The sequence below is a fragment of the Camelina sativa genome, chromosome 18 (assembly GCF_000633955.1).
Source record: "Camelina sativa cultivar DH55 chromosome 18, Cs, whole genome shotgun sequence".
Lineage (NCBI taxonomy): Eukaryota > Viridiplantae > Streptophyta > Magnoliopsida > Brassicales > Brassicaceae > Camelina > Camelina sativa.
Genome location: NC_025702.1, coordinates 4,915,835 through 4,926,324, shown reverse-complemented (window position 1 = coordinate 4,926,324; position 10,490 = coordinate 4,915,835). Strand labels below are relative to the sequence as shown.

The 10,490-nt window shown below is 36.9% G+C and overlaps 1 protein-coding gene across 1 annotated transcript; it reads right to left on the bottom strand.

Annotated features, from left to right (window-relative positions):
• On the bottom strand, nt 504-10,474 carry LOC104760563 (myosin-6). The gene is given in 40 exon segments (XM_010483505.2): nt 504-859; nt 861-945; nt 1,070-1,152; nt 1,262-1,342; nt 1,444-1,500; nt 1,657-1,713; nt 1,809-1,905; nt 2,030-2,100; nt 2,189-2,317; nt 2,412-2,612; nt 2,713-2,865; nt 3,078-3,248; nt 3,335-3,397; nt 3,490-3,534; nt 3,627-3,741; nt 3,815-3,954; nt 4,082-4,294; nt 4,418-4,516; nt 4,639-4,758; nt 4,919-5,124; nt 5,230-5,407; nt 5,480-5,540; nt 5,623-5,732; nt 5,827-5,958; nt 6,046-6,213; nt 6,325-6,451; nt 6,605-6,642; nt 6,841-6,942; nt 7,040-7,097; nt 7,447-7,548; nt 7,655-7,801; nt 7,895-8,031; nt 8,128-8,277; nt 8,406-8,565; nt 8,675-8,733; nt 9,017-9,173; nt 9,279-9,424; nt 9,506-9,649; nt 9,734-9,862; nt 10,286-10,474. Coding segments are annotated over 40 exon segments (4,551 nt in total). The 5' UTR covers nt 10,289-10,474; the 3' UTR covers nt 504-802.

Below are 10,490 nucleotides of genomic sequence, written 5' to 3'. Positions count from 1 at the left end.
TCCCGCCTCTCTTCGGTTCGTCCTTTACAAAAAACCTTCAATTGGGACCATCCCTCGCTTTATCGCATCCGCTTCTTGAAATTTTCAGTTCTGAGCAAGAAAGAATTTATTGAGCTTCTAAGCTCACAAATCTGACCACAAATCATATTCTTGACCAAGCTCAAAACTAGATTTTCTCTTCCGTTTCCATCGCCTCCCCCGATTTCTAGACTCCTTGGCCAGTTGCGTAGCCTAAATCTTACTTGAGCTCTCGAGAGTCTTTTTGTTCTCCCATAACATGTTAATATGTCAAAAAAAAAACATGTTAATATGTCAAACTCATATATTTACACTTGCGAGTCACTCTTTGAAAGTTGAAAGTTGGCAACAACCCATACCAAAAATGACGTTTAATTTGTCTTTTAACGGTTTGAACCATCTATTGCTCCAGTGTTTCTGATGCTTATTCATTCCAACTAAAAACTATACCAAAAAGAAATTGAGAAGAAAAAATAAATGAAGCGTTATGTTCCAAAAAAAAACCACTTAATGGAGCATGTACTGTTCTTAAAACTTTGTACAACAAACAAAGGAATCTTCAACTTTTCAACATATAATATGTGGTCACTCTAAAAACCTTTATAAAAAAAAAACCGAAAAATTTGAGGTCAAAAATAATAAATGAATGAATAGTTGAGAATTACAGAAAACATCTATAACAAAGAGGAATTTACACCTTTTCCCATCTTCTTTTCCTTTTGGTTCAGGAATGCCCTCCCCTCTTCCACTTCACTCTAAAAAATATCAGAGAGGAAGAGCTTTTTCAGAATCTGAGCTTCTCAACTTTCAAGAACTTAGTGCAAGAATACAAATGCTGGATTCTCAAGAAGTTCTTCTGCTGGTTTAATTCCTACAAAGTCCTTCTCTTCCATCGAACTTGATATATCATCGATTGAGAAAGGAATGCTGCAAAATTAATAGTTACCAAAAAAAAGTTAGTTGTAAAGTATCTTGGATCAATTTAAATCCTAAACCTTAAAACTTGTTAAAAGTGTATGCTTTCTTTGCATATCAAAAGACATAGTCTTACCTGGAATCATCATCCAACAAGAATGAATCACTATCTGCATCATTGGATTCCTCTGTCATGAGTGCACGCATACTCGATATAACCTGAGATATATTTTGAATTTTGTTCAGCATCTCTACAAAGGTTCCAAACTGAACAAGAAAATTGATAATTTTAATTTCATGTTGGAAGTCAAAGAAAAGTTTTAGGTACTTCTTGTGAGACGCTTCGGGTGTTATAGCTATCATCCCAGTATAAGGTGCAAATACGGTAAAGCTGCTGGACACTAAGGACCTGTAAAAATGAAAGAAAAAAAAAGAAGAGAATGTTAAGGCAAATAGAATGAGTGAATGACCATCAAGTGTGTTTGTAGAAACTTGAAACCAGAGCCTTACCGGGCAAAGATCGTTTGCTATTTCATCGTATGAGATTCTGTATTTCTGGTGGATAACCTGCAGGCAAAAAAAAAAAGAAGAATAAAGTAATGTTACTGTAGTATAAAGGAATGATTATTTTCATATGACCAACATGAGTTCAATCGAAAACTGTCCCTAACTAGTCTTAACTAAAAATGGATCAATAACAAGAATGTAGGAAGTATAGCATACCAAGAACCCAACGGCTTGTCTGATATGTTTTAGTTCTTCCCAAGACGGCCCAGCATACTGAAAAGTCACAGAAAAGAAGGATAAGATGTTAATAGGACGTTATGAGAAAAATTGAAGTATTTTAGTAAGAAATCATGACTCAGAAATTCTACTTCTTTGGCTTGACAACACCATAGCTCTAGCTCGGCAAGCCCGGACTTAACAAATTCACCATTGCTAAATGTACAGCACTCTTTACGTAGAAGGAGGCTGTAAGATACCAGAAAAAATCATGTCAGTGAAGACACAAAGTGCATAGTTTTTTACCAGAAAAAGCCATGTAAGTGAAGACACAAAGTGCATAGTTTTGTATGTCAACCAGAATTAAACTTGCCTGTTGAAAAGTTGTACGTTGATGAAAGAGAAAGTTTGAGAGTATATCTTCTGGATGAGTACTAAAGGAACCTGAACATATCATGTAAAATATGAGAATCCATGTATTGAAGTGAGAATACACAGTACAATTCCAATGAAACACTATAATTTTCCTTACATGATTTTCTTTCAATGTGACAAGAAGCGAATTGAGACCATCGATAATGCTTTGCCAGTGAACTGCAGGAGAATCTTTTCCAAAGGACCTACCAGATCTTAGCATCCCTCCTTTAGAAGATCTCGGTGCCTGAAGTTTTCATTTAGAAAAACAAATCTATCATCAAAGGGGAAAAGACAAAAAAACATCACATCATTATGATACAAAGAATCCAGCAACAAACCTGAATGCATAGAGAAAGTAAAATTGATAACTCTTTCTTCAAGTTATCCCTAACCATCCCAAACATTTTCTCAACATAGGCTGCAAGCTGTTGCTTGAAAAGCAGAGCAGGGTACTTGGCCTCCACTGGTCGGACCACTGCAAGAGCAGCAGCTTCAGCTGCTGCAGCAAGGTTGCCTGAAGCGGGTGACGAGCGGAAGCTCTGGTGAACAAGACAGGGTGAGAAGATCGTTAAGAGTGATATCGTAAGCAAAAGTTAAACCGAAAAGTCATATTAACTCAAGAAAAATTGTAATACAAACCATGGCCATCCTTCCAAACAAAGAAGTTGAAGCTGGTGGCTTCTTGCTTTGTGTTCCTCCGCTGCCCCCGGTTTTAAGACTTTTTTGAAGCAAAAATAGTAGTGCCGATGTGGTTGTCAACCAATACGCCAAGTGACTATTGTCATCCTCATTCTGAAAATATCAGCAGAACGGTGAAACTTCCAAGTTTAAGTAATCTTGATCATGATCTTGTATAATCTATATTTCAGATAAGCAAATGACAAAGCCACTACACACAAATTTCTTAAGACATTTCAAAGAAATTTAGATCTTGGACAGCCAATATCCCATCATGTGTGTAAATCCTACACTGAAACAATGTGAAGAAATGCATTCTCAATTACCTCGATTGCAGAACCAATCATCTGAATCAGACGATCAAACACATTAGTCTTCTCAGATTCGAAACACTTCCAGTGAAGTAGACACTTGTATATCGTAAATGCAGCCACAGGTTTTCCATTACTGAAACCGATGTTGTCTTTTACACAGTCAATGAGAGCATCAACATTCATCTGCAGTGAAAATACAAATCAAGTTAGCAGAATTGGTTACTAACAGCTTTGTGAAGATATAACTATGAAGTAATTGGACAACATACAATTTGACGTTCTGCAGCAGATTTAACAGGCTTGCCATCAACTGGTGTTGTAAACTCGGCTTCCTAGAAAATAGACTTCACAGATCAATAAACTATTGAAAAAAAAAACATGATGAGAAACAAGTGACCGAGATAGCTGGTTGGAGGAACTATACATTGAACTCGGTTTCCAAGTTTGTTTGGTGGCCATTTTCCAGATTCTACAAACAGAATGAAGACAAAGTTAACATCTAATGGCTGGTTAGAAGGCAGCTCAACGAATACATTTGAGAGTTGCAGAGAAACTTTCTACCTTAATAGGTACAGCTGGAGGATGTCCTAGGTTTGTCCTCACAGGAGTGCTTAAGATTGTTTGCTGATGCATAATTTTCTTCTCAGCTTCCATGTCTAATATTTTCTCTTCAAGCCTGCAGATGACATCAGACATAATTCGAACAAGACAAGTAAGGAATCACCCCCAAGACATATTACAAAGGATACCTCTGCATTGCACTTGTCAACTTCACAAGTTTAGATTCAGCCTCCAATGCTTGCTTTAGTCTATCCTGGCTAATCTTGGTGGTCTCTTGAAGTTTTTTCTCTGTCTCATCGATTTTCATTTCCAGTGAACTCACCATACCCTGTATAAGACGAAATTTTCAGCAGAGTTTGTCATTTGGAGAGATCTGTGTAATTAGTGTTCTCAAATATTGCATATGTTGGCACTTCTCCAGTAAGTACGCTATAACATCAAAAAGTTTCACTAACCTTCAGCTTTTCATTTTCATTTGTGATCTTGTCCATTAGTTCCTGATCAACCACAGGAATCTCCTTAATAATTGGGGCAATCTCGGCAACTTTCTTGGCAGCTTCACGTTCTTTAATAAGCAATGCCTCAGTTTCTTTGCACTTAAGTTGCAATTCCTCCAAAGAAGACTGCGCTTTTGCATTTTCTTGTTTTTTGGCCTCTTCCAGGTCAGTCTGCAACGTTGAAAGAGGATGAAAAAAAATCTCAACGAACTTCATATAATATGCAAGAAGCCCAAAGAAATTAGGGTCAGATTTGCCAAAAACAAAATGTGGTTCCTCAAACAGCAATCTCACCCTTATTCGTTTCTCTAATTGCAATCTCCAGGTCAGGTCTTCAACTTGCTTCTCTAGCTTGTTCTTGGCTTCTTGAAGTGCTCCAGTTTCTCGAGCAGCCTATGTGTAAAATTCAAATTTTTTAAATAAGCTCCGTTAATTTCATGCAAAGCGATATCTACACAAGTAAGCCTTTAAGACAAAAGACCATGGAACAACACCAGAAAGAAACCACATCTCACCATCTTAAGCTTTCGAAGTTCTCCACGAGCAATCTTTGATCTCCATGCACATTGGGTCGTGATAGCTGCTTTCTTTAGTTTTCTGTAATGTAGTCGAGCCAAGTATCCACGACACCAAGTCTATAATAACATTAAACATTACCAAGATCAGAATATGACAGAGAGAAGAACTGTTTTCGTTGTTGTTATGAAAAACCAATCTCATTATGAACATTAGTGTTCTCTGAACGAGTTGACCTTCTGATAGAACCACACGTCTGCAATGTTGATTTAGTTGTACCTGAATAATTATTGCAGCTTTGGTCTGCCTTCTGAAACATAGTTCTTTACGGGCAACCATACCACGCATACCAGCTTGAACCGAAACAGCAGCAGAAAATAGCTCTGTGTAAGCCTTCCTAGCCAGAAACCTACGCAAGTCTCTATGGATTTTTAAAGCAGCTGCTTCCCTGCGCATGCCTTCATATACACTTCTAGCGAGATAACCTGACAAAAAGAGAGACACATAGGTTTGACACAAGTTACTCAAGAATTTAAATTAAAGAAAAATGACGAAGACTGATAGACATGTTCGGCAGAACATTGAAATACCTCTGCAAACTGACTGAATTTGTTTAGCAGAATTACGCAGAACGATGAAACTCTTTTTAGCAAGATATGACCGAACTTTTCTCTGAATAATGCTTGCTGATCTTCCCAAGACCTCAGTCCTTCGGGTATCCAAGTCTGCCATTTGTCCAGCCCTAAGAAAAACTTTTGTCTTGCCAATCTACAAAAGTAAAATGTCAGTGCTCCAATCTATGTAGCTTATACAATGAAAAAACCTTGATGAGGCAATTACCTGGTACCCTTCGAGTTCCACTTTGTCCAGAAGCTTCTTGCATGCAGCAGGGTCATCAGAGCTGCTATATAAGGAATCAGTTAAAGACATGTCAACGGACTGTATCAATCACCAAATGGAAATCCTAAGAGGGAACATCTTACTTCTTTACCAACACTTCTGGAGCAAGAATACCAAATCTGGCCAAGAATTCGTCAAAATGTTTCCTAGTAGGATAGCCAGCACAACTAATTCTGATTGCCTCCATCACTCCCTAAAGTTATGAACACAAACAATATCCTTCTTTCAGAAATAGAATTTTTCAAAAGAAACTGAACTACAAAATCGAAAGAGAATGTCATTCGCACCCCACAACGTAATTGCTGTAAAATGTTTTCGTTCTCAAAGATGCCAGGCTTCAGAAGGTTATTTGGTTTTATACAACGAATATAGTGTGGCTCTGTGGTATTGAGAATCTCGAGCAATGATACCAATTGTTGCTGAAAAGAAGCACACAATGGAATTAAGTGACCAAATTATTTAATAAACTATGTTAGAAAAAATTGGAAACCAAAGGTCAGGCTCACCTTGAAACGGGTACCTATAGATGAGAATTTTGATTGTTTGGAATCATCAGACGCTGGTGGGAACAAACTTGCTACAAAGGAACAACTAGAAGAATTTAACAATGCTTGATGCTCGGCAATTACGTAATCTTTGTTCTTGTCCAGGAAAAGTTCTGTCTGATAAGTGACCTGGAACAATACCCCAATGGTTGTTAGACCACATAACTATGGAACAATTACTGAAATTTCTTGGAACATTTTTCACAATTATGTGAACCAATGAAAGCAACGGCTGCTCACATCACCAGCATAATGGCAAATGGTGAAGTCGCTACGAGCTAATTTTGGCTTGGTAAAGCGCTTGTGGTTTTTAAATGTCTGGTATAGCTTCTGTGCAAAAGTTTCATGAGTTGACCTTGGAAACATGCTGCACGGCAAAAGTCTCACTTCAGCTATATTGCTCAGAAAGAAAACCAAATTTGAGCAAGCAAACTGAAAGCACAGTAATTAACGGGCATAAATCTTAGATTGTAGAATAAAAGAAAGAGTTCAGAATCAATAGCTTGGGTTTCATACTCACCAAGCTTCATCTAGCAGAGCAATAATACCTCCAGGTTTCTGAAGAACACAAAAAAAGGAAACAAACACCAAGAATGAGCATACGATAAAAGGAGATCACAATTGTTTACTGTGGGCAAGAAAAATGGCAATAGCAATGGCTTGGTCGCTTTAAGAGTATCGTAAGACTATTCTGAATAAGCTAATAGCTCCAAAAAACTGTGTAAAATGTATAGAAAGGTATCATTAAACAGAGACCTTTTCTATAAGATCTAAAATATCTTGATTGTCTACGAACTCTATATAGCTCCAGTTGATCTCCTCCTTCTTATATTCCTCTTGTTCCATTTTAAAGACATGCTGCACGGTTAGAAGTAACACACCTCAGAACAATGGGAACTACAGAATTTAGAAAAGACAAATAATCGAAAAGTGAAAAAGGTTCTTCTAATCAAACCTGATTAAAATGCTGTTGAAGTTTTTCATTGGTCAAATTAATGCAAAATTGCTCAAAACTGTAATGAAACTTGAGATTGTAAGTATTAGGCCAAAAAAGAACAAGAAACAGTCATGGATAATTCTTTATCAAAACTGTTTCATCAGTTGCATTCTACATTGATATTCATATGTCTACATATCTACCAGTACTCTCCATACAAAACAAACTTTAGTCGGATAATCTTACAAGCTCACAATATGATAGGCTGTAAGAAAATCTGAATCGTCCATGTTAGAAACAAGCACTAGCTTGGCTATCAAACTGATCAGACCCATATATTATGGTGAAGTATCAGAGTTCAATCCACTTTATTAAAGCAACCCATCTAACCAATTATGAAAAAAACAAGCATACCACTTAAGCACCTGTTTGTCTTGAAACTCTCGAATCCATAAATATCGAGAACACCAATCAAATACTTTGAGTCAGGATCTTGACCAATTGAGCTATTTATCTTGTCAACAAGCCTGCAAAGACCATGAAAGATTAGTATATAAAAATGATGGCAAAGCACCTTCGAGGCGGAGAAGCAGCTATTGAATATCTTCATCAGGGTAGAATCGAGAAACCCACCAGTCAAACAATCTTGAGTACATGACTTTAGCCAGAGCATCTCTACTAAGAGTAGCAGCTTCGGGATCAAGAGTTTTAGTGATAGTTTCATCACGAGTTACCATGATACGCTTGCACAGAGAATCCTCAAGTGCCTTTTCATCACAGCTGGAAAGGAAGACGATATAAATAAGGAAACCTACTTCAGTCCAAAAATTAAAGAAAACCAATATTTTTCACTCTATTAGTTGAGGATATTACCTGAGAAGCTCGGCTGCAGTTCTCAGATGAAACAAGGATTTCTCATCTTTGGGAATCGATGAATCAATTTCTGTTCCCTTAGCAAATTCAACATTCCCGAGATGGAGAATAGCCGCCACGACGCTGAAAATCGCATCCTGAAACAAGATATCAGTAAAGTATAGAATCTGTTTACATAGATAAATATAGCAGCTTTGGCTAAAATCTAACTGATGGAGTTCTGTGATGAGTACCTGCTCCTCGGTACTGATCCCGACGACATCCATAGCCCGTCTTGTGGCATGATATTCCTCCGCATCATTTATACTATCCAACTCTAGACATTTAGACTGATTGAGATAGTGGTATGTCTTTGGTTTATCCAGCTTGAATTTCTTCACATCCTGATAGTAGAAATACATCATTTCAGAAAACAAGATATGCGTTCATATGCCAAACAAGGCTCAGATACTCGACATGTCTCAGCAAGTTATCCAGTGTTACATACTCCGAAGTAAATTACAAAACTTACTTCTTCTGGAGCAGCACAAATCATGTAGAAACAGTGATAGTTTCTTTCAGGATCAGAGACCTGACAAACACGTGATCTTTCCAACAAATACGTTCTTATGGCAGCTCCTGATATCCTTCCCTTTTCGTCAAACTGAATCTCCACGAACTTACCAAAACGACTATAAAGTACACAAATAATCATTTAAAACACACATAAAGTGGCAGGGAAACTCTCAACTAATCTTGAAGATGAAAGAATGCTATAGAGATATGAGGAAACTATGTTACCTGGAATTATTGTTCCTGACAGTCTTTGCGTTTCCAAATGCTTCTAAAACAGGATTCGACTGAATAAAAGACAGAATTAGGAAGCTTATTAGAAACAGGTCAAAGCAAGAAAAGAAAAGTACAACATCATTTGCATAAGGAAGTGAGCATATAGACTATTCAGTTTTCGTTAATGAGGATGACTACTAGCATTTGTTTTTTTGAAGTTTCAGTTATTTCTTCACTCTACAGATGCTCATGAAATGTAAACTCAGCCGAAATGAATATTTTGACCATCATCTGAAGTCTAAAGTTTTAGTTATGTGTTCACTAAATGAAAGTATAGATGATGCTTTTTTTCACCTCCAAGACTTTCTGTTCAACACTTCTTCCCTCAGAAGCAGCTCTACCTCCCATGTAAGCAAGATATCTCATAAGCAACTTTGTGCTTTCAGTTTTACCAGCACCACTTTCTCCACTAACCAGAATAGATTGACTTACTCCGTCATTGATCATCTGTCTGCATTATACCCGAGCGAGAAAACAGGCAATTTTACATATAAGGATCATCAACAACAACAACAAAAAAAACAAAGCGTTTTGCCAGTGCGCATAAATAAAAAACCTATATGCAGCATCTGCAACGGCAAATGGATGTGGACTAAGCTCCCCTAAGGCAGCTCCTTTATATTGAGCCATCATATGGCTACTATATAAATGGGGAAGTCTTCTAAATGGATTAACAGCAATCAGTATGCTTCCTGTATAAGTCTGGAAGTAAATGAAAGTTTTAGGCCACATATAAATAGAGTGGATATATATACTCTAAACCAATAGGAGGGATTAACTCACATAAATCTCATTTATATCATATCTTGAATGCAAATTCTGTAAAACTCCAGGTTCATGCAAATAAGCAAGTCTTGTCATGTCGTCCACTCCAGATGCTGGCGCTTCCACATCTTTAGGATAAGCATTAGAGATTTTCGTAACAACCTGAATTTTCCAAAAATAGGAAAATCAAAAAATGCTTTCACAATTGTGATTCCTAAATTTTCCATGAGAAGGAAGCACACATACATGTTTCCCTGAGGTGCATAGAACTTTGATATCATCACCATTAACTTCAACAACTTCACCATCAATCCATGCTTCATCAGGATCCTCCACCCACACAAACGACCCAACTGAAGGATTGAAATTAGCAACCTGTAGAAAAACAAAAGGGTGTGTCAAATTCATTTCACGGTTTACTTCCACAGAGTACTTATCTCACTCAGCTTAAAGACGAAGAACTAAAGAAAATAGCTTCTTGAGCTCTCACAAGCTTCGTTTACGGCAATCACAACTACATATACATTGCCACTATATTAGACTATAATAATAACCCAATCAGAAGAAATGGCGAAAAATCAAAAATACTATTCCTGGTAAATATAAACAATATATAGCTTATGAAACGAAGATTCAGACAAGATTTAAGACCAAATCGTCAAACCAAAGTCGTAGTCTGAAGTCAAATCTCAAAGACAGAACAAAGCCATGATCCAGAAATTTAGATGATCCAAATTAACTCATTTCCCCCAAATTAAAACTGGATTTAATCAAATAAAAAAATGAAATTAATATTACCATATCGATTACGCAGATCAGGAGACTTGTTGGATCTAAGAATGAACCAAAACGAGCTATATGAACTCCTTAAAGAAACCTTCAGAGCGAAGAAGTTGAAAGAAACTGAGATTTGGTGTGGAGAAGAAGACACAACAAAACTTCGCAAATCTAAAACGCGTTTTTGTTTCTCTGTAAAAAAAAAAAAAAAAAAAAAAAAAAAAAA